Consider the following 25,403-nt stretch of genomic DNA (forward strand, 5'->3'; position numbering starts at 1 on the left):
ACCATAAAAGGCTAATTTTCATTACAGAGATAACAGTGAATATGCCTCCCTCTAAGCTGTTTAGGTAATCTATACCAAAACCCACAAGAGTAATTCTGAGGTTATTACTTGACAAGGAAGATAATAATTATTATGTTAATTGTTTGTTTGAGTTACAATTACAGAAAAATAACAAAATTGACACTGAATGGTTTTCTTGTTTGAATTAAGATATTATTCTTGTGCAGCCACTGTGAAGGGATATTTCAAGTTACAATATAAAAGGTACATCGTCAAGTAAAACAATAGATTTATGTGCATTTGCCCCAAGACTTGAATTTTCCTAGTTGGTGCATACAGCTAGTGGTAAGAATTAAGTAGTTTCTTACTTATTTTGCAAGACACAGAAGTTACTGGAATTTAATTTCAAGTTAAAAGCTAACTTAAAACGAACACAAACTGCACTTGAGTTAAGTTGTCTGGACTTCTAACCTGATTTGAAAATTTCTATTTAAAGACACTGCATTTCTCAGTTCCTGGAAAAGGAAATAAATCTGTTGGGTTTATTTTTACTAAAACACAGTGATGGAATAATTTTTCAACAGAGCAGGTATTGCTAGGGCATAAATAAAACTAGTGTAAGTCTGTAAGTGATGTTTTCTAGGCAAGTATAAATATGGGAAAGGTAAGTCTATCCCATTAACTACTTGCTCAAAGAAACTTTGGGGCCATGATCAGCCTATGTAAATTACCGAGACATTATGGGATGGCAGGAACACTGATTTATAGTAGTCAATAGATAAGATTCTTGACATTTCCATAGAACCAAATCATAGGTGCAGCTGGGAACAAAATAACTTCCCATGTGTAGACTGGACAACAACAAGGTTTACTCTGTCTGTGCCATTGTTTTTGTCTCCTTTCTTCAAAGTGCCAGTCTCATTGAAGAGACAAAAGTAACTCTAAAAGATAAGCTCAGTAACATTATGTTAGTGTCTGTAATATAGTGAAGACATTGCACTTCATTTGTGTGGTAATGCTGGGGTTTACTGAACTTAGAAATTTGTTATTTTCTGGTTTCATGTGCCAAAAAATAGAATTTTATTAAGAACTTTATATCACCACTCCATATGTTTTATTTCTAGCCTTATATTTTTCAAATCATTATAAAATGTATGTAAGCAATCAGGCATAGTAGGTGATACCTTGAACTATTGTACCTTGCAATCCTAGTCCAACTCATTCTGGTCTCATTAATTTTCAGTGTGGGCTCACAACATTGAATACAAATTCTGGGCTTGCTAAATTGGATTCACACAGTGTCTGACGTTGTGTGATTTGCTGTCAGGGTAAACATCATCTAGTTTACACAGCCTTCTGGAAACTAAGATTCTGAAGCTTAATTACTTCAAACTTACTAGTAACTCTGACGAACTTTCTAATGAAAGATGATCTTTATGTGCAGCTGTTGAAGATAAGATAAGCTAGGAGTGGTTTTACAGCCTTTGCAATGGGAAAGAACTCATTATAAGATATGTCAGATTATTTGAGAAAGTATTGCATGTTTGTGCTACAAGTGCTATGGAGAAGAAGAAGATCCCTTCCTTATTTCAAGTTATGCCTTGTGTGTGTCGAAAGGATATAACATGGTATTTTCCTCTTTGCTAGAGTTTTATGTTGAGGGGTCATGTTACAGTATGCAAGTATATACAGCGTGACCTTAAAACCTTTGAGTCACTGCTTTCCAAAACATCATCTCATCCAGCTGCATTTTTAATTTCCAGATGAATTAGTTTGTATTTTGATTAAATTAAAAGGCTCTTTGCTAAGTTGCAATTACTATTGCATGTAATAATAGTGGTTTTATCTCACTTTTAATTACCCTGTTGATCTCTGTTGCTAAAGGTTTGCTTAATCATCTCCAATAATCAGGGGTTCTAGAAGAACCTGCTGGTTGTTGGAACAAAGGGAAGAGTTTTATTTTGGAGTGTGACCCATTGTTGTACCCCAATGATTCTCTTGATCCATTCATATGGGGTACTGTTACAAGCAGATGTAGGTGTTCTGATACAATCGGTTCTTATTTAGAGACTATACATGATCTATAGATCTAAACAAGGTGAAAGCAAACAAGCATTTCCTTTTCTCTCCCTATTCCACACCAAGCCTGTGACTTAATTTTCTTGTGAAATTTTGAGCATTCTCTAGGGTTTGCATTGCTTCGAAAAACTACCTCTTCAATACCACTTCTGCAAGTCAGACTTGCATCTTTTGGATAGTCTTTTTCCTCTAGCCATGTCTATTTTGACTGTCAACAATGGCCTTGCCCTTTCGTTCCTTTCCTTACTGATACCTGATACTGTTACCAAGTTTTTATTTTCCCTTTTGGGAGAAATTACTGTGTTCAGTCCTGTGACAATCATTTCCATGAAGTGTTTCCCCTGAGCTTCCGTTACTATATTTTCCTAAATTTCCCTCTGCAGCATAGCTCTGTTCACATTCTGTAAATTCTGTGATTCTGAGGCAGATGCAACATCAGCTCTGCTAGCGGTTATCTTCCTTGTCACAAGATAAACAATATCACCATGTTGGGACAACAACAACAGTATCACAAGGTATCACAATGATGCCTTGACTTAACAAAACAGATTAATCGGGGCCTGCACAATACTTAAACACATACGTACGTTGTTCCAGTGCAACAATCAACTGATTTTAACTCTCCAAAAAAATATTAATAGATTAACTGTCTACTTGAGCGTTAGTTCCTAACAGAACTATTTCGCTTTGTTTTCAGTAGACCGCAAGGCATTTCTTTTAGATGAAGTTTAAGTTTCTTGCAGCTGATCTTGAGTCTTTTGAAATACTCAAAATAAAAAGGAAAATGTTTAAGTAGCTTAAGGAGGGGTGAGAGCAAATAACGTAGTATAAGGCTTATGAAACATTTAGGATTTGAAAACTGAAGTTTTGGAGTTTCTGAAACATAATAGAAGGTTTCAGTAGCTGAATAGTTTGTTATGGTAAACTGGTTAATGAGGCATGAATGTTTCATAGTTGAAAGTGATTTAAAAAACGTTGCTGTTGCATACCTTGAACTTCTTTCATTTCTGTGGCCGTTTTACAAGTCACATTTCTGTTTTGGTTTTACTTCTGAAATGCAGTTTTTTATTATAACATGAATTCATGTCCAGTTTTGAATTCCCCAAATATACCAGTGAACTCAGAATTTCAAGCTTCAACCAAGAGCTTTAGTGAATTTAAAACCAATAGTTAGCATAGTATACTTTAACATTGAACTCTCTTGGCTCACATTTGTATGAATTGTTTGCAATTTTGCAACATGCATAGTATGCAAAATATGTAACATCTGACTAAAATTCAAAATTTTATTGTCAGATTAAAAAATGTTAAACAGATGGAGCTTTATAGATTGCTTTGCAATATGTTAGTAATTGGATGAGCTCTTTCTGCCTTGTCTCTGCCTCTTCAGGTAAGACTGACAAATTTTTCTGTAAGGTTTGGTGGATACTTTGTTTAACATTATCAGTGAATTAGTTCTGTAGTGCTTTGGCTTGATGTTACTCACTGAGGAGGCAAGGATTGTTTGCCAATCTAATTTAATTTGGTTATAGCTATTGTACATACATTTCTAGAATTATAACATTTCCCTCAGCTAAATGAACCATACAAATAATTTCTTTTCCTTTTGTTTTCTTTTCTTGAAGCCGATCAACAACTTATCCTTACACAGAAACCCAGATGTACAGCCAAAACACTGGGGGAAATTATTTTGATACGCAAGGAAGTTCTGCACAGGTGACAACAGTGGTGTCGTCTCATAGCATGGTGGGCACTGGAGGGATTCAAATGGGTGTCACAGGAGGACAACTCATTAGCAGCTCAGGAGGGACCTATCTGATTGGGAATTCAATGGAAAATTCTGGTCATTCAGTGACTCATACAACGCGGGCCTCCCCAGCGACAGTAAGTATTTCAGACTGATGCAAAATCTTTGGGACTAGTTTCTTGGTCACTCAGATGTTCTTTGCAGACTGACACAATTTTTGTGACAGGATGTATAGCAGTATTATGTTGTACTACATAGTACTTTTTGTAACGTAAAAATATATATATAAGTAAGATACAGGAGTAAGAATTCTGTGAAAACTTAAACATGAAGGCAGACCTTTCCCTTGGCAGATTGAAAATATTTACGTTTCATAGGTTAAATTTTTGCATTCAAGAAATATTATGGAATGCTCGCATAATACTTTCTCTGGACTGAATATTTGTCAGGAGAACTAAAACAGCCTCCTTTAACATTTTGGGGTTTTTTTCTGACAACATAAGAAGAACCCAGTGTTGTTGAGTATAACTATGTTAGATGTAAAAGTTAAATAATCTAAGTTACAGATCTGTAGCTGCCCTGCATTTGTTCTGTTTGTTTGCTCAATATTAGTGTAGGTTTAGTAGCTTACTTCAAAATATTTCCAATTTTTCAGAATACTGAGGTTACTACCTTTTAACCCTTTTTTTCTTACTTTTCTGGTGTATCTCCAAAGACTGTGGCAGATTAAAAGCTCATTGTGTCTTCCAATGCTATGGGAAGATGCATTCTGTTACAACTGTGATAGGTAGTATTGTGGACACTTAAAACACAGAACTTGGCCTTAAGAGCTTACTCAATCAGCCCTTCAATTAGGAAAATGGGTTTATACCTAGTGTAGCTTTTCTGCATAGCCCTAATGAATACTTCTGCCTAATTCTTCTGGGTATTCTTGTCTGGTTGTAGAGATTTGGAAGTAATGGGGATGAGAATTGTGAAACAAAGAATAAGAAGAGTTGAAAACTACAGTAAAGGAGAGAAAGCATCATTAATAGTACATTAATAGATTCATCGGTACTCAGAAGGGCAATGAAATTAAGGGACTTTATTTTTAGGAACCAAAGCAATGAGTAAAAATCTAATAGTCTTCTATTTGGAATTATGATGGACACTTACGATCGCATTGGATAATTTAGATGATATGATAAAATCTCTTTATTTTGATTCTTAAGGTGGTTGGTATCGATAAATAGAAAATTTTTGTACAATGTGAAAAATTATTATTTCATCCCAAAACTGTATAGCGTTATTTTCTGAGAATAAAAATTCTAAAGGGTCATAATTCCTGAGTATAAGTATCAGTAGTAGCTTTCAGCGAGTAACAGAGAATTTTATATTTTAATTACCAAAAAAAAAAAAAAGCAGGCAAAAAAGCCTGCATTTTACATGACTTTAATAGAAAACAGAGTATCTGAAAAAAGGAACATTCCCCTTTCAGATTCATTTAACTAAAATCAAGACTTTAGCTTGACTTTTTTCTTTTTTCCTTTAAAGTACTCTTCCATTTTACTTATTTGGAAGATCTTTTATGGAATTTTTCACCTGACTTTATGACTGCCAAGAATAGGAAAAACAACTAGTTTTCTATAGGCCTAAGTAAGGAATAGGTCTTCTAGATGGAATGAAATTTGGAAAAGTGATGTTTCTTTAAGTACTTAAATGGCAGTGGTACTCCTATGTTTTCTTAGTTTTTTTAAATTATTCTAATTAAGTACAAATATTGCCTCTTTTAAAGATCCTGGTTTTCTCCTTAGTCGAATAAGAACAAATGTGTTTTTATCTTTTGCATGTCATGCTGTAAGTTTTGTTTTCTTCACTGACAACAGAATTCAGTTAGTGGAAATGTGGAATCAAATGATGCATCAATGCATCCAGGAAACACAGATAAAGAGTAGTAGACTTACTTTGAAGTTGTATATCCTAGAATTGTTTGAATGATATCAAAACTCCATACTGTGTTTTGTAAAGCAAAAACAGTTTTGATTTTTTTTTCTGAAATTAGAAGTGAAATTTTCCAAAATTTAACAAAATCTAAGGTTCAACCTTCAGTATACCTTTCTCTTCCTTTATGTGTCAGTAAAACAGCCTGTTTTAGTTGCTCTATACTGCTGTATCAACTAGCTTTTAAGAACAGCAAAAAATACTGCTAATTAAATTACAATTGTTACATTGCATTTTAAATGCAATTCATATTAATGCAATTAAATTTAATAGTTTCCTCTGTTTTTTAAGGTACTATTTATTTTTTAAAGTGTAGTTCTGTCAGTATGAGACATTAGAATATATTAGAAGTACATTTCTTGCTAAGGAAGTGAGACATAACATGATTTTAAATTTTATAATTTTAGGCTTTTGGTGTGTATGGATCATCTGAAATGTTCAAGAGTCAATTGAAACACAAAGTTCAGCTTAAACTGTAATTTTAAAGCTACAAAGCTGGTTTATTTTTACTAGAGGGCATAAATGAACTATGCAAAATAGAGCAATGTAATATCTGATTTGGATTGTACCTTAGATAGGTAGAGCTTGATTCACTTGTGATCCTCATTTGATCTTTACCATCATAACTTTTTTCATTTTTGTATAGAGAATTTATTAGGGTCATCAAAGTAACATGTACCCAGGCTGGTTTGCTAGTATATTACTCAGAAAATACTTCAAAGTTTTGAATAAGTTTGGAGAATTTTCATATGGAGACAAAGTATATGGACAAATTAATAACAATTTACTTACTAACACATGGTCATCAGAAACTCTCTTTACTTTCGCCGTAGAGGTACTAGTTCTGTTTACTCTTTTCACCAATAACTTAATTTTTGTTGTTATTCACCCTCACTGATCAAATCATTACCTTCTGTAACAAGCAAATCAATTGTATCATTGATGTTATCTATTTCTGATACATCTAGCTTAAGTTAAAAGAAACAAACAAAATAATTTGGATTAAAAGTCAAATGTATAAAAGAAGTCCATTTTATTAACTGTGTCTTGAATAAATGAAAGTTAAAAATCTAATTTACTTTTCACGAGGTATGCTATTTGGTTTATACAGAATTCAATAAAAGAGACTCAAACACATTTTACTTATAAGTCTATCTTAACTTTATTTTCTTTGTGGTTTATTGTAATTCTGCGTTCTGCTTCAGGTTTAATAAAGAGCTAATATTTTGCTTGTTACATTTAATTCATTTTAATTTCTGTCAAACTTTCATACAAGAAAGCTGTCCTGCTTAAGCTATAGCAGGCAATAACAGTGTTTTTGTAGCCAAAATATTAAGAACTGTGCGCTATGAAAACTGTTCCAACAGCAGTGGTTCATGTTAGTATGCATGAAGAGCATTTGTTAGCATTTGCTTTACTCATTTTATTTCCATTGATTTCATTGCTTCTTCACATGATATCCTTTGCTGGCCTATTAAGCTACTTCTCTACCTACTAAAAAGGATTTTTTTCACTAAAACAGAAAGGCATTCAGATTAAAAGACCTGCTTTATAAAACATTAGGTGGATGAACAGCTTTCCAAAATGACCGTTTTCATGTGAATATATATGCATTGGTCAAGAATATATTGTTATTGCGTTGAATAAGAAGTTATTTACCCTAGCTGGATGTCTGTTTGAAATGTTGAAAACAATTTCAACAAAATGTTGAAACCTGTATGAAAGAGTTATATGTTTGGTTTATTGGCAGCTATCATTAAAGAAGGAGCAGCTATATTTAAGAGACTAACTAGAAAATTGGATTGCTGTGATAATAATGAAATCTAAATTGCCTTCCAGTTTTTTTTTTTTTTTTCATATGTAAATATCTTCAGGACTGTTCCTGTGATAAAACAGGATTATTTAATCAACATATTTCATAATATCATAAGGCTAAAAAATTCATATAGTCTCTAGTAATAAATGTGTTGTTATGCTTGTCAGCCAGTGAGAGGCTCCCATCTATTAGTTTCATTTTCTAACAAGCTTTATGACTGATCTGCAATTACACATCAGTCATCACCATGCATAGGAGGTCTCTATTCCTGCTGTTGCAGAAATTTATTCTGTTTCCTTGCAAATCTGAATGTGCATGAAAAGAAAAGCAAAATTAATATGGAGGTAACGTATCACCACAAATTATTATTTCTGGTAGTGAGCACAGTGTGCAAAATTTGCTCTTACCTTTAAAGGAAGAATGGTACCTACCCAAATTATGTCCTAAATAATGGAGGGAGAAGAACAACAAGAAGAAGTTAGAATAGTGTAAATATCATATCCTGATAATATAGTGGACGTATTAGAATTCTTTTAAGAACAAAATTAACAAATGTTTAAATGGTCCATTAAAGGTGTAGATGTTATCATTTGGAAAATAGTTTGAGGTGAGATTTTCTTTATTATTCTTGGTCTTGGTAGAGGACCTTTTTCTTCCTCCATTCCCCAACTTTTCTGGTAATTTTTATTTAGCTGAATCCATTTTAGCATAAAACAAACATTTCTAATCAAATCAAAGATGCACAGATTTTTATGCTACAAAGGATTGTTAGATCACTTGATCTGACCTCCTATCCTGGCAAGATGTTTACTTATGGCTTCTTCAACTGAGTACAGTGACATCTTTTGTGAAAAAAGGCATCCATTTCCAGATACAAGAAGACACATTTAAAACACTTTTATGTCATATGAATTAACTGTGGGAAGTGGGAAGTTTAGAGGATTTGTGGATCTTGTACCTTTATAAACCTCTGTCTTCAAGACTTTTCCTCCTGCTTTGGATTTTCCTTCAGAGCTGTGGAGCATGATGGTTTCTCCCTCTCTCTTCCAGAGGCTTCAGTCTAGCAATTTGCCCAAAATAACTTATGTCTTTCTCTGCCCCTTTGAGCACCTTGCTGGTCCACTATAAAATCTTGAATTGAGACTGTGTCCTTTTCACAAAACAAGGAATGTGGGGAAAAGGGAGAATGACACTAGTAAGGTCTGTCCCACCTATCCTGTCTGCATTCTGGCTTATGCTCCTTGTTTCTCTTCTGATACAGTCTGGCTTCAGCTTTCAGTCATTGGCTTTTGGTGTGTTTCCTGCCTAAAAGCCCTGTAGCACCTCATAGGTTGTTTCCAGTTTTGGCAATTGGATATTTATTCTGGTATTTGTGTATCAAAAATCAAGATGTAGTGTTGTTGAAAATTCAGTTTATCCCAATGTAGCATTCCAATTACTGGTGAAAAAATATTATAAGAAACACAATAGCGTTGTTTTTTTAAATCATAAGGTATTAAAAATAGGTTATTTTGAATCCGTGAGAAGTATTTCTGTTAATTCCTTCTATTTGAAAATGCATAATCTGGATGCAAGATGACTTGCCACTGATGTTCTCATAACAGTCTGATTATCAATGGCACAAAGGCATCCCCTTTCTAAAGGACTGGATTTTTGTTTCTTTTTAAGTACAGGTTTATTCTAAAATGGCTACCTGACCTCTCTCTCTAGGGCTGTCTTGCCATAAACATTTTCAAATTGGGTTTTAATAATAATCTGAACTTTTTTAATAATAACCTGAACTCTTAGTTTCTCAATTCTGTTTTCCTGTGTGAGTAACTCCGATGTGCTTCCATGTGATTTTCAGTGTTAGGTGAAATGTGTATGTTCTAGAAGTCCTTATAATTAGGTAGACAAGGGATTTTTTTTTTGTTGTTTTCCTTTGAGTGTTTGTACAAAATATGGAGAAAATGACCACAAAGACAAAAGTTTAGAATCTGTTTGAAGATGTATATAATAGAAATGAGGTATACAAATAACTGGATAAATCAGGGGAGAGAGAGTGAATTGGTCAGTTTGACCATATATTTGAGAACTTCCAGCAAGGAAGATAAACGCAGGCACCAATGTCATTTGAAAACTTGGGAAGGAGAAAGTAATCTGACCTGAAATCCAAACATTTTTTATTTTTCTAGCCTATGGTAGGTAGGCGTGCTTTTCTTTTACCCCTATGTTGACTCCATGTAATCTTTTGTAATCACTGGAGAACATACTATATTCATTAGTCAGTATGCACTCCTCATGTACATGCAGACTAGTGGAGGTGTGCATTTTCATCAGGTATTTTGACCAGTGTCTGTTATGTATATTAAACTTGGATGTTATGTTTACAAATTAACCAATTTTAGGGAAAAATCCAGCCCTTTTTTCTAAGTGCTTAAGGTTTATCAGCATTCTTTTAAGGTCAATATATGTAAAATACCACACTTATTTTACATCTTTTTGTGTTCTTCTGTTTCTGCGTATTTACATTTCTTTCATTCCAACAGACTTTTAAAAAAAAGTATCTTACTTTCTATCTTCATAGTACTGCTTCATTCTCTTGAGCAAAGTTTCATAGAACCTGTTTACAGATGGTGCTACAGCTTTGTCTATTGTGAGGAATGCAAATCTAAATTCAATTCGTCCATCCATAAAGGTTAGACCCAAGTTCTGTTAGTGTGGTCATTACTATTTCATTTTCAAGCTTCTTTTTTCCTGGGCAAGCTTGTATGCTTAACACAACCCTCTGGCATAAGTTTCAGAAAACTGTATGACATACATGAATACTCTGTCCTGAAACTGAATTGAAAGCTACCGTAAATCATGCATGTTTGTGGCACCATAAAAGAGTGAGTGTGTCACATTTTGGAAAGCCCTGAGTACATTCGGGTGATTCATGATGTGTATTCACCTTATTTAGGTAAGCACAGTTGTGACCCATACCCAGGATTTAGCTAGTTGTACCACATTAATCTTTCTTGTATACATATGATGAACTAGTAATTCCTTCATAATGGAGCTTGTGATGAAAGCTCCTTTAGAATTTCACTTCCTCTAATGCCTAAAAGGGCAAACCTTTGTAAGTGGATAAAAGGCATTATGAATGGTGGAGGTGCCTGTGCAGACAGAAACAGGACATATCGTTTTTGCATGATGGAACGATGTGTAGAATTTTAAGATTCCACCTAAAGTTGCCTGCTTCGCTGCCAGAAGAAAGTGGTGTGCAGATGCAAACAGATAAAGAAAATAAATTGTAGGATATGCAGATTAATCTCAAAACCTCAGGGCTTAAACTTCTGTGGATTGGTTTCTTTATGTCCTGACCACCTCAGAATAACTTACTATAAATACTTTGTGTTAATTAGTTGAATCATTAGTTAATTAGTTAAATACTGGAATTTATTTCTTCTTCCTATTTCTTCTTCCTAATAGGAAGGCGTTTTCTTTCAAAGTGGGTTTGGGATAGGTATTTGCTATGTCAGTGTTATACACATCTGAGACTATTACGTGTAATTTGTTTATCTAGTAACATGTTAATGAATGCTAAGACATAAACTAGCAAGTACAGTTAATAACTTCCAAATCAGTAGATCACATAAAGAGTGAACATTACAGCATTCTGGATGCATATACTGGGATCAAACTGTTGAATTTTTTAACTCCAAGGAAATACCCTTAATCATTAACAACTGTGTTAAGTATAAGGCAGTATTGTAGTTGGCAAACAAAATAAATTGCAGGAGAATCATAGTTTTCGTAGCAATAATGCTCTAATGTAGTGTCTGCTCATGTTTATGTTACTGATTATCATTCCTACCAGTAGTGTAATGTTTAACGTGGTGTAGTTGGAGTTGCAGTGGGAGTGACAGTGTACATTTCAGTTATCAGTCAGAACTTTCTAACAAATAATGCTTTTAGTCTTGTTAAGAGAAGAATAGCAGAAATGTAGGACTGATCACATAATCAAATAAATAAATGTGTAATACTTGTTATCATTTAGCCTGTCAGATGTGTATGTAGTTAGTTGTGCTTGGAATCTGTCAGTGCTTATTGCTAAAAATGCAAAGCTATCAGTCTTTTTTTTTGTATTTATGCAGAATATAATTTTAAATGTTAAAATTATTTTCATATTCTTTCCACAAAATATAAAAATAAAAGCCACTGCATTACCTATGTAATTAACTTCTGTATGTGCTTAAATGCAATTTTGAATAGAGATGAAATTATGTTCAGTTTTTCTAGAACCTAAGTAAAAGCCCTTGGCCAAAATGTAGAACTTAAAGACTTGATGGGACAGATCCTTCATATAAACAACTTTTTACTCAGGTAGCTGTTACTCCCTATACACACAGCACTCTGTGTCACATAGATCATCTTGAAACCCAAAAAGCTTGGAATAAAAGAACAGAATAAACTATTTCAGTTGTAAAGGGACCTACAACAATCACCTAGCCCAGCTGCCTGACCACTTCAGGGCTGATGAAAAGTTAAAACATGTTGTTAAGGGCATTGTCCAAATGCCTCTTAAACACTGACAGGCTTGGGGCATCGACCACCTCTCCAGGAAGCCTGTTCCAGTGTTTGGCCACCCTCTTGGTAAAGAAATGCTTCCTCATGTCCCGTCTAAACCTCCCCTGGTGCAGCTTTGAACCATTCCTATGCATCCTGTTACTGGATCCCAGGGAGCAGAGATCAGCACCTCTCTCTTCACGTCCCTGCGTCAGGAAGCTGCAGAGAGCAATGAGGTTGCCCCTCAGCCTCCTTTTCTCCAAATTCAAAAACCCAGAGTCCTCAGCGGCTCCTCAAAGGACATGCCTTCCAGCCCTTTCAAAGCTTTGTTCCCCTCCTCTGGATGCGTTCAAGGATCTTCTTAAGTGGTGGGGGCCCAAAACTGCACAGAGTACTCCAGGTGAGGCCACCCAAACGCAGAATACAGCAGGACAATTGCTTCTCTTGACCAGCTGGTGACACTGTGTTTGATGCACCCCAGGATGCTGTTTGCCCTCATGGCTGCCAGGACACACTGCTGGCCCCTATGGAGCCTGCTGTCAGCCAGCACCCCCAGATCCCTCTCTGCAGGGCTGCTCTCCAGCCGCTCCTCTCCCAATTTATACTTGTGCCTGGGATTTCTCTGAGCCCTGAGGAACACCAGTAGAGGAAAACATGAAGTAGCCAGAAATTTTCAGAAGATGAATGATTTAGCGTCTAGAAAAACCTGTCTTCAAATCAAACATATTTTACACACAAAAATAGGTAAGAAGTGATTGTATAGCCTACATAGGAAGAAGGTTTCTGTCATTAAAGAGATATATATCTGTCAGATAAAGCTGAAAGTTCATTTTATCAAAATCTAGACTAGAATAATGAACAAAATAATTAGTAGTGAGAACAGTTTCTCTTGAGAAGCTTGCCTTAGTAGGATATGGTGAAGACTCATTTTAAATATACATCACATCTTTCTAAGCTTGATGAAGTAATTAACATGCTTAGTGGTGACCAACACTGCTGGGCTTATGCTGTGCAGTAAAAGTGAACACAGATTGATTGTCTTCAATGGCCATAGTGCAGAAATCCACTTCAAGAAGAAACTCCAGCAACAAAAATCCCTGAAACGACAAAAAAGAACCAGTTTCTTTATTTGACTCATTGCATAGCACCAAAAACCATTGAAGTAATATGGCAGTGAGGAATGAGTGTTACCTATAATGCCACATTTCTTGTTAAGTGCAATTACTACTACTTTTTAACAGATTGGCTCTCTGAACAATCAAGGCCGCAAGTTGCAGCAATAAAACGAGAGTAGTGCAGTAGTAGGAAAGAGCAGCAGGAGGTGTAACTTCAGTGCTATCGTGTCACTGTGGACTAAGCATTGTGGAACAAGTAATACAAGATTCAGAATTAGGATTTAAATATGCGTATGGCCTTCATTGTAGCATTATGTTAAGTAGGGAAATTCTATGAATGTGGTATAAAGAAAGTTGACCTTACTATGATGATGTTTTAAGCTTGCAGTTTTTATCATGCAGCACACTTAAAATTTGATCTTTCCCGTGTGATTGAATACTTTGACCTCATAGTATTTTCCAATGAACCAAGAAGAAATCAGAATGTTTAAAAAAATGCATTGCTGCCATGTAACAGCATGTCTTCTTACATACTAATTGAGTATTTTTAATAATGTATTTTTTATAAAAAGGCTTGTATAGCTAATATTAAACAGTTGTAAGAGAAACCAGAAATGATTACTCACAGTTATTACCAAAAAAAATACTTGTCAGTTGCCCTGTAAAAAAGGGTGAAGTTAATTTTATACGTAGAGTAAATTCAAGTATCAACTGTAGTATTTTTCAGTTAATTACTGCTATACAGAGAGTGAATTCAGCCAATATTGATAAATCATGCTACTAAAATTATGGACAGTACTTTAATATTTGAAGTAGGATAGGGAGGGCTCATTATTAAATGTCTAGATAGAGAATGATAAGTGTTTTTAAAAGTATAAGTGGTGGTTTCCATTGCTTTCATTTTGGTCATTTAATGTAGCTAATTGATTGCATGTCTTTTCTTACTGCACATCCCGTTGTCTCGTCATTTTCATTGTTGTTTTTGCTCTTCTAGTTCCCCAGTTAAATTACATTTAGGTTCTAATTTTTTTTTTTCTTTAATGCTGTTGCTATTGAACTGATCAAAATATCCATTGATATTAAAAAAGAAAAGAATGGGAATGGATGTGAGAGTATTCATACATTTGAATTTGAAGTAATACTACTTTGTATTTTAGTAGTACTGTGTTTTCCTTTTAAAAGGCAAAGTTATTGTGAACAAATCTGCCTTTCCAAAGGCTGCAGTCTGTGTAATTCCTGATTTACCATTTACTTTTGACAGCTGGGGATATTCAAAGGGTGCTGGCAGCAGAAAGGGTGATGTCCTGTCCCAGTGAAGCTAGTGCTAGAAAACCTATTGGATTATTTGGGTTTGGTATTTGATTCTGTGATTCCAGAGAGCTGAAGTTTTGTTTCTAATTCAAATTCTATTGCAAACTGTGCGTGTCCATTTCTGATATAGTTGGAGGGAAAATATATGGAGGCCTTTCTTAAAATTCTGTTTAGGGATTTTTAATTTTTAATTTATTTATTTATTTTATTAATGACTTTTTTTGTTCAATCAGGGTTATTTTAGTTTGAGTGCAGTTCACCAGTAATTCTAATCATTTAATTTCCTGAGCAGGTTGAAAGGTAAAATGGACTTAGAAGCTATGATCCTACAATATAAATGCAAGCAAAAATGCCTTTCTGACCTGATTGGGGAGTTTTGTGTTCACTGGGACTCTTAAGTGAGGCCTTTTAGTAGCAAAATACTCCTAGCCAGGAATAAAGCAGGCATTTCTATTGATCTGTAAGCAATCTGTCAAAACTTCTCTGATCAGGCTTTTTTACTATCTCGTCTTGAGTCCTTTTTTTTAATGACATCTATTATCAGATTGAAATGGCGATTGAGACACTGCAAAAGTCTGATGGTCTGTCCACTCACAGAAGCTCTCTTCTCAACAGCCATGTAAGTTGTCTCTTCTTCACATACACTCTCTCTTGCTTGTTCTGCATGCTTAGCCTGCCTCTAAATGTTTGTTTTATTTTATTACTACTTTTTGCTCTTAATCTTTCTCATCTTAGTTGCTTGTAATCTTCTACTACATCTCCCATGGCTTTATTTTGTCAGGTGGAATGTCTTTATGGTATATTGCAGAGTGTTACCTGTTTCTTATGCTCTACGCGTGTGTTAAAACAAGTTAATACATTTTACTGTTTTGAGGATTATAGTGTAAATGTCAAGATGAATTTCAAATAATTTTAAGTTAGCTGGCTTTTGAAATTTTAAATAAAGTTGTCTACAAAGCAAAGTCTGTGTACCCTATAATAATTTGAGGGAATGTGAAGAGGAAGAGAGGAAACAAACAGCATGCCTAAATAATGTCTTTAGATTATTTTTAGGTGTTTCTTTATTTATTCTGAATGGAGAGTTTATTATGAACCGACTTAAGAATCCTAAAGATCCTTATGATGAGCTAGAAAAAAAAAAAAAGAAAACATTATCTTAATTTGAAGTACACAAAACTATCTTATTCAGTTGTCTTTTGCTTTGTTCTTATTCTGCAAATCTTACAGTTAAGAACTTTCCATACACAAAGCTAAAAGATAGTTGGGTAAAGACATGACCTCCATATATAGTGATAAATCCATTATGTGTAACTTTAAAATAAAGGAAAGAGGCCCAAAGTTAATTTGAAACTTATTATATAAATAATAATATTGCTTTGTAAGTTGCTAGTCTTTCTTGAAATGTTTTTGTAATTGATATTTGTTTTTTGGTTTTCTTGCCATGATGATTAGTTTGTATTCATCTTACCTTTTTTTTTTCTCTCAGCTTTACTAATTATATAAATTTGTTTTACAAATTGTTTATTGTTTTTTGTTTATTGTTTTACAGAAGAAATTTAAATTTGGTTTTTGGTGGTAATGTAAGAATATGGTGGTAGAGGACGTCTCTCAGAAATCAAATTGAAAATCTATGTTTTTAACAAGTTTGGGTTTAGGTTCTGGATTTTTCCTGTATGAATCTGGTTATGTCAAAGTCAAAACTAGAATTGTTTTGTGGAAATTTTAAGCAAACTTTTTTTTAATTTATTTATTAAATGACAAATTGAAAGAGGAAAATCATATTACAAAAAGTTGTACAAAATATAGTACAGAAATATTTTTAGGTTGCTCCTTGGATATTTACAAAATAATTGTCTTGAAGATAAGACTGTGTCTAAATGATTATTTAAATAATAATAGATAGTATCAAAATTATTATTTAAATGCAATTTTTAAAGGGACAATAACTTTGTTTGGCAAAGTGTCAGAAATTTATGTTAAGACTTGAAGTGTTGATATGTTGTGTCCTATTATGAAGTCCAGAATATTGGTATAACACCAAGAAGAGTTAGGAGATAAGCTGCTATGCCCCAGTAAACTATGTTCCACTTATTCCTGGTGCTATGCACTGTTCACAATGTGTTCCTAAAGAGATTCGCATCCAGCTGTTAAGTCTTATCATGATATGTCTTTCTTGACCTTGAAGATGTTTTCAAAATTATTCTGATAGGAATATATCTCTGACTCTGTGAGGGGGAAAAAAAAAAAAAGATCCCTGTACGTATTTTTGTGGCAATCAGTCTTTCCTAGCCTTGGTCATTTTGGAAGAAGGTAACAGTCTAGATAAAACTTACTGAAAGTTTTGCCTATTTTTAAAGCAATGCTTATTGTCTTTAAACTCAAGTAAGAACAGTATGGAGGAAGTTTAAGTGTAGGTTTAGCCCTTGTCTCTTTAAACTATTCTTGATTTTGACTTCTAATGGTTTGGTTTGGCATTTATTAAAATAACTGGGTTTTATCGATTTTAAAGCAGAATTGTATGTTGTGTGTTTAATTCACTTTGCAGATGATATATTAATTTGTGGGAAAATACTAGCATTGTGATTGGGATTTTAGCCCTATGATACCTCCATGAGGTTTTCTAGGATTTTTTTCTTTTTTCCCTTAATTTATGTATGCTCATTTTAGGGAGTTTGTCATTTCTCATCTCTTTTCTTTCCTGATTTATTTCTGCATGAGATTGACTTCATTAATTGATAGTTTAATGTTTTATAAACAATGCAGATTAGTTGAAGTTACAGCGAATTTAACAGGCCTGACTCTAATTATTTCATACATTTTCCCATCTTACCCATACAGTATGCTCAGTACTATGAATTATAAAGCCAGGATTCAAAACTGAACAGCTCAGTTTTAGAATTATATTTCATCTTGGTAGGAGAAAAAAAAAAAAAGTTGTTCACAATGGTTTTATGGTGTTTTGAGATAATTTTACTTTTAAAATCATGTATTAACTACACTTTTTCTTCCAGCCTATAATCTAGCAAGTAATGAGTTCAAGCCTTTTGCACCCAGGAGCAAAAGTTCTTATATTGCACTTACCTTTTGATTTGGGTTTTTTGGTGTTGAATAATGTGAGTTATGGGTGAAATAACATATGTTAAAAATTTGTATCATTAATGAAGTACACTTAACGTGATTCATAATAGGTTAGAAGCCCTCTGAAAGAACTTAATTGGAAAATAATTATTTTTTGTTTGTTGGTCTTTTGGGATTGACAAAGTTTTTCCCTTTGGCAAAAACAGAAATACTTCACATTCCTTATCTGTTCTGATTAAATTATAGAATTAATAATATATGACAAATGTTATGTAAATGTTTCTAATATAAGTATAGATGTAATAATAAATTTTAAATACAGATAAAATGCAACAGTTGAAAGATAGAATTACCTTTGTTTCTAAGCCCAGACAGGTTTATGCCAGGTCTTTAGTGAAACCAGTTTAATACATTCAGATGAGAGTTAACATTTATGATTATACTTTTTCTTCAGCTTTCTTTCAAAATGACATACTCAATTTAGAAGCACTTATGAATGTTAACGCTTTTAAAATATGATAACTGATATAAAGATGATGAACTGTACTTTTTCATTTTGTCTATTTGAAATGCAAAAATGACCTGCCAACTGAGCTAAAAATGTGATGTGTTGGAAGCATTTACTTCTTAGTTTAAGAAGGAAACTTATGTTTAAGAAACATGGAAATGTTATGGACATGATTTCAGTGAAAAGCAAATATGAAAATGGTGTTTGAATGGTGTAAAGTAAATTCTGTAGTGATGTTTTTGCATTTGTATTGGTGAATTTTCACTGTGACTAAACCATAGCTATAAATTCAGTATATGTTATCATTTGTACTTTAGTATGTAATAGTTTTGTGATAGAGAAAAGGTCAGGACTGAAACATTCATGGATTTTGCACACTAAAATATTCATGTTCTTTGCATGGTAAGTTACATTGATGGAAAGAATTTGTGCACTGCTGTAACAGAAAATAATTCTGCAAAGGAATAATTAACACATAGACCATGCATATCTTTTATTGTCACTTAATATTTTGTGTTTTGGTTATGCTAGTTACTGCTTTGCTGGACTAAATTGAAAGTTATTACAAGTTTATGTGAATATCTAGCTCATCAGAGTAAAAGTTTATAGCAAGTTTTGAAGTCAATGTCCTCAGTTTGCATTTTCACTGGAAAATCAAATTAAATCCAGAGTTTTGGTAAGATATCTTTAACCTACCAAGCTTGAATATTCACACTGTACTACTTTGCTACGAATACGTAGGAAAACAGAGAATAAAATTCAAACAGAAAACGAAATTTGTGAGTCATTCGAGCTGTATCTAAAGGACATTTACAGGGAACTGAAACCATGACAAGTCTGGGGAAAGATAAGGAAAATGTTAGCAATCAAAAAACTAAAACAGTCGAATTTAAAAGCGTCCTCAACCTATATTATTTTTGATAGATTGTGTCATTCTCCTATAATGTTAAATCTAGGAGTATTAAATTGTCCTTTTTATTTTTTTATATATTAGTGACAGAGGTGTTTTATGAGTATGCACTACTTGGAAAGTCCAATGATGTTACATAAAAAGTCTTTTCTTGCATGTGTCTAAAATTACCTACCTTCCACAATTACATGAAAAGATTAATACTTTTCCAAGAATTTCATCTGTTCCTCCTGGAAGTCAAAGGCAAACAGGCTACAACTGAAAGGCACCGTACCTGTAATGCTTTATAGATGTATCAGTTATTTTCAACGTTATCTAGGTTGCTTTTTGACTTATATAATAGCTTTTTTCTTTTGTGTATCTGAGAGTAAAAAATATCCTATGATTTTTAACATCAGGCAAAGGAAAACGGTGTAATATTTCAGGTTCACAGGTACATTAACTAATTATTTTTAATCCAAGGAGTTTGTCTTCTGCAATTTATGTGAATTGCATTCATGATTACTTTTATTTCTTTGCAGTACTAACAGTTCCTCTCCAAAGCATAGATACCTTTATCGCGTATTGGCGTGTGATACTGAATTAAAAATATTTTAAGAAGTGGACACTTACCTGAGGTCACAAGTGCAATGAGTTCTGCTACTGCCTGCTAATTTTGAAGATCCTAGAGCACTATGGTATAGCTAGCATTTAAAGAATCTCTGAAGAATTAATTGTGTAATACACCTGAAGAGTGGTTTCAAAACTGTCATAAGTTACTGTTGTATGGCTAAGATATTTTAATAAAGTAATACTGGTTATTTTTTTCTTTTTTGTATGTAATATAGCTTCAGTGGCTTTTAGACAACTATGAAACTGCAGAAGGAGTGAGCCTTCCAAGAAGTACCCTTTACAACCATTACTTACGACATTGTCAGGAACACAAGTTGGATCCAGTCAATGCTGCCTCCTTTGGAAAACTCATACGATCAATCTTCATGGGATTACGGACCAGAAGACTTGGAACTAGGTTTGTGTTAATGAAATGCTGAACTATAATAGAAAATACAAGTAATCATTATGACTAAGAAACTTGTCTGCTAGTCAATAAGTACATAAACCCTGTATTTAAATATTACAGTAATATTCTGTCAGTTCTGTCTCTTAATGTTAAACAGCTTTATGCTTTTCCAGATGTTGTTACACTTTTACTTCTCCTGGTTTTGACTATGTGTTTACATTTTGATAAATACAGTGCAGATTTTTATCAGTACAAATGAATCATAGCTTGTTGTTTGGAAATTACTAAGAATTGTGTTTCTCCATAATGTAAGTTATGGAGAAACTTATCCATAGATAAGGTTTGTTTATTTGGATTTTATTTCTTTTACTCAAGTGGATTACAAAGTAAAATGCTGGATAATACTTGTTTAAGAGAGTAAATTAATTTCCCAAAGGTGGTGAAATGACACCCATGTAAAACAGGTATGACAAGAGAGTCAGGACCGATTTGTGAGTATTATTTTCCAGTCAATGTAAATTCTAAAGTAAATGTAATGTAGATGCATAAAACTAGTGTTACTGTTCTTTTAATTCTCGCTCTTTCATGAAGAGGGAACTCCAAATATCATTACTATGGGATTCGTGTCAAGCCAGACTCTCCTCTTAATCGACTACAAGAGGACATGCAATATATGGCTATGAGACAACAGCCCATGCAGCAGAAGCAGAGGTAAAGTGTGAAATGAACAGAAGTATTTACTGATATTTCTACTTCATAAAGCTTTTACTTTTATTTACATGGAAAAGTTGAAATTATAAAGCAACTTTTGCTCAGCTTCTCTGCTGTGAAAAATAGAAGTTTGCTAGATATCCAGAAGTTGACGTCACTGAAGGTAGATGTCAGTCAACAGGAAAGAATAGTTACCTAGAAATTGTCATAAATTTTCAAAAAGTAGTAATAATAAAGTGAGATGCAATATGAACAGACTCTTCTGAACCATCTCGAGTTCTTATCCCACAAGCTGAAGAAAAGCAGTAAGAGCTTGAATTTAAAATTTTGCTATTTTTTTTGTCACTGTATTATTTTACTTATAAGCTGCTCATAAGAGAGCTTATGATTAAGTTCAGTTTGGTGTTTATTTCCTCTCCCTGTGAAGAATTAATGTGACTGTAATGGTTTGCCTGTAAGTTCATTTAAGTATTTTCCCTCAGCATCTGTTGTTCTTGATGATCCCGTGAAAGCTCAGAAGTATTTGAAAGCAGTGGCACTGTGACCACCAAAGGCTATGCTGGTGGTGACAGAATGTGTGAATATGCATATGAAAAATGATCTTGAACAGAAAATTTTAGGAAAAAAAAAAGGAAATTGGGACATTTCTTTGAAATTAATTTTTATTTGACTGATGTCACCAGCCTCCCATATTACCTTAAAGTGAAATGTCTAAGAGGTGTAATTTCATGAAACTCATAGGTAGAACAGCAGTATATCAAGCAAGACAAATTTAGAGCTATAACACCAAAAAATCCAATTGAATGAACAGTTTGGTATGGTTTACTAACCATACTTTGTGCCCTAGGACACAACTAGGATATGGAAAACACAACTTCAGCTTCAAACACAGGTATTACTTTAATCTGAAATGATTTTACTGCCTCTTCCAGAAGTAGTTACAGCATTAAATATATATTCATGGTAAGATATGGGAGACTGGGACTGAGGATTGGGTCTGGCAGAAGGAGGTACTGTGCGTGGTAGGAGAAGATTAGATTGAAGATCATCTGAGGAACCTGAAGGTGCGCAAGTCCATGGGACCTGATGAGATGCATCCGCAGGTCCTGAGGGAAATGGCAAATGAAGTTGCTAAGCCACTGTCCCTCATATTTGAGAAGCCATGGCAGTCTGATGAAGTTCCACTGACTGGAAAAGGGGAAACATAACCCCCATTTTAAAAAAGGAAGACCTGAGGAACTACAGGCTGGTCAGTCTCACCTCTGTGCCCAGCAAGATCATGGCACCGAACCTCCTGGGAACTCTGCTAAGGCACATGAAAAATAAGCAGGTGATCAGTGACAGCCAATGTGGCTTCACTAAAGGCAAATTGTGTCTGACAAATTTGGTGGCCTTCTGCAATGGGGTTACACCATTGGTGGACAAGGGAAAAGGAACTGACATCATCTACATGGACTTGTGCAAAGCATTTGACACTGTCCCGCATGACACATTCTTGTCTCTAAATTGAAGAGACATGGATTTGACGGATGGACCGCTTGGTGGATAAGGAATTGGCTGGATTGCCACAGTTGAGTTGAGGTCAACGGCTCGATGTCCAAGCCATTGGAGACCAGTGATGAATGGTGTTCTTCAGGGGTCGGTATTGGGACCAGTGCTGTTTAACATCTTTGTTGACATGGACAGTGGGATTGAGTGCGCTTTCAGCAAGTTTTCTGATGACACCAAGCTGTGGCGCAGTCGATACACTGGAGGGAAAGGATGCCATCCAGAGGGACCTGGACAGGCTTGAGAGGTGGGCCTGTGAGAACCTCATGAAATTCAGCCAGGCCAAGTGCAACGTCCTGCACCTGGGACCTGGCAATCCCAGGCATAAATACAGGATGGGCACAGAGTGGATTGAGGGCAGCCCTGAGGAGAAGGACTTTCGGGTGATGGTTGATGAGAAACTCAACATAAACTGGCAATGTGCGTTTGCAGCCCAGAAATCCTGGGCTGCATCAACAGAAGCGTGGCCAGCAGGTCAAGGGAGGTGATTTTGGCCTTCTGCTCTGCTCTGGTGAGAGCCCCACCTGGAGTACTGCGTCCAGTTTTGGAGTCCTCAGCACAGGAAGGACATGGACCTGTTGGATCGACTCCAGAGGAGGGCCACGAAGATGCTCAGAGGGCTGGAGCACCTCTCCTATGAAGACAGGCTGAGAGAGTTGGGGTTGTTCAGCCTGGAGAAGAGAAGGCTCTGGGAAGATCTTCTAGTAGTCTTCCAGTACCTGAAGGGGACCTACAGGAGAGATGGGGAGGGACTATTTGTCAAGGAGTGTAGTGATAGGATGAGGGTAACAGTTTTAAATTGAAAGAGGGTAGATTTAGACTGTATGTTATGAAGAAATTCTTTACTGTGAGGGTGGTGGGACACTGGAAGAGGTTGCCCAGAGAAGTTGTGGCTGCTCCATTGCTGGAAGTGTTCAAGGCTAGGTTGGAAGGGGCTTTGGCCAACCTCGTCTAGTGGAAGGTGTCCCTAGCCATAGCAGGGGGTTTGGAACTCGATGATCTGTAAGGTCCCTTCCAATCCAAACCATCCCATGATTCTATGATACAGGATCTTAACTGTCTTGTGCTGGGCATTACATGGAAGCATGAGATGTCTCCCAGTATGATCATGTTGGAAGTTCTTGTTACAGAAATCATTGCAGGGTTATATGGTAAGAAAAGGTGATAGATATTTACAAAATCTCCAAGCAAGCTTATTTTACCCGCTCAAGCTCACCCATGCATGCACACGGTAAACACACAAGCACGCTCCCATTCATACTCAATTCACACCAATCTCAAGCTCTGCTGCGAGAATCTGTAAAGATATTGATGAAGGATGGGAACTACAAGGCACTGGATAATTATGCTAATGTAGCTGTTACATGAGAAAATACTGTGCTGTAGTAGAAAAGTTGGTTATATGTTATCTTCAATTAAGTCTAGCAAGAAGACAGAGGAGAATAGGAAAAGGAAAGAAGTGGAAGCCTCTATCACCTATCTGCAATACTCACTGCAGAAAAGACCACCATGTTGTTATATCTTAATAACAACAATGGCTTTGTTATTAAATCCATAAAAGCAGCTGTCCCAATATACCTTCCTAGATGAAGCTTTATCTCTTTGCTCAGGAGCTTGCATTGCTTACCTTCTCGTCTTTTAAGACAAGACAAAGACAAGACTTTTAAGACAAAAGACAGGCTGATCTCTTTACCTGCAGTATCCAGCTAGGTACCCTAGAAATGGAAGCATTGTTCACATAGTCCTGCTGGTGTACTATTTATACAAAGCAGTTCTGAGGATCTCTGTTCGTCCTTGTCCTGGTTTGAGATAGAACAAAATGGATTTTCTTTTTGGTAATTTTACTTTGCAGTTAAGTCTCTTCTAGCTGGAAGCACTCTCTGAAATTAACAGCATGTTTTTCAGACAGTATCTGCTTCCACACTGATAAGGCCTGATGTTTATAGTTGGTATGCGGAGAGGCTCTTGCTTATACTTATTGCTATAACAACCAAGGTCAGCTAACTTTGTTATGTTACCCCGGCCCAAGTTGGAGGGTCAGAAGCGGAAGAGCGTAAAGGAGTCCCACCTGCAGGGAGGAGCGGACAGGACAGGTGACCCTAAACTGACCAATGGGGTATTCCATCCCATCTGCATCATGCTCAGTATAAAAGCTGAGGGATCCAAGGGGTCAGCCTCTTTTCTTCAACGGCCAGCATCGAGGAGAACTCTGTCCATTCTTCTGCCTCTGATCCTGATCCGTGTGTTCCTGAATCCATTTCTCATCTGCTGCTGAGTCCAGTCTGGGATTTTCCCAGTGCCTGTTGGCAACGTGATCATCATTCTGGGAGCTCAACATTGGTTTTATATATGTTTGTATATGTTTCATTATTTTCTTATTAATTTTTTTTTCTTTTTATCATTCATACTTTGTTAAAGCTGTTTTAGTTTTTTTCCAACCCATAATTCTCTCTCACTTATTCTTAAGCTGTTTTAGTTTTTTTCTAACCCACAAGTCTCTCTCAGTTATTCTCTCTTCCTTCCCTGCCTTCCTTCTGGGAAGGAGGAGCAGCTAATAGAGAGCATCTGTCATTCATTTAGCAGCCAGCCCTGCCTAAACCTTGACAATCCCTTAGTTCAGAGTACACAGGTCTCAGTAAAATATGTTCTGTCTTTCCAAAATCCCAGCATCCCAAATAAATAAAATGCATAGATCAAGGACCTAGTCAGACTTTGACAGTTGCACTGGGAAATATGTATATTGTCTCTGCTTTGCATACCATTAAACATGCTAGCAATACTTACCAGGATATAGAAATTTTCAGAATGAAGGTGTTTTTCCAACAAAATATAGGAAATTTTCATTGAAAAATGGATACTCATGATCCGCTGCTACTGTAAGTTATTTATACATAGTTACGTAAACCAGAAAATAGAAGAATTTTTTAATCGAAACAGGGATTTTTAAAACCAAATCTGATGATTCCAGAACGTTTTTGTCACATTGGTATGTGATAAATATAATAGTAATTTCAAAAAAGATTTAACAAATATATTAAATTATTCCACAATCTAGCCTGTTTACTTCATT

The 25,403-nt window shown here is 35.1% G+C and overlaps 1 protein-coding gene across 1 annotated transcript in view; it reads left to right on the forward strand.

Moving 5' to 3' along the window:
• RFX3 (regulatory factor X3) overlaps positions 1–25,403 on the forward strand; it is a 62,871-nt gene that overhangs the window by 15,969 nt on the left and 21,499 nt on the right. The window contains exons 3-6 of the mRNA XM_074165932.1: positions 3,705–3,963; positions 15,123–15,197; positions 19,902–20,083; positions 20,666–20,785. Of these exons, the coding sequence (XP_074022033.1) occupies positions 3,705–3,963; positions 15,123–15,197; positions 19,902–20,083; positions 20,666–20,785 (636 nt within the window). The remainder of the gene's footprint in view (positions 1–3,704; positions 3,964–15,122; positions 15,198–19,901; positions 20,084–20,665; positions 20,786–25,403) is intronic.

This window comes from Numenius arquata, chromosome Z (genome assembly GCF_964106895.1).
Source record: "Numenius arquata chromosome Z, bNumArq3.hap1.1, whole genome shotgun sequence".
Taxonomy (NCBI): Eukaryota; Metazoa; Chordata; class Aves; order Charadriiformes; family Scolopacidae; genus Numenius; species Numenius arquata.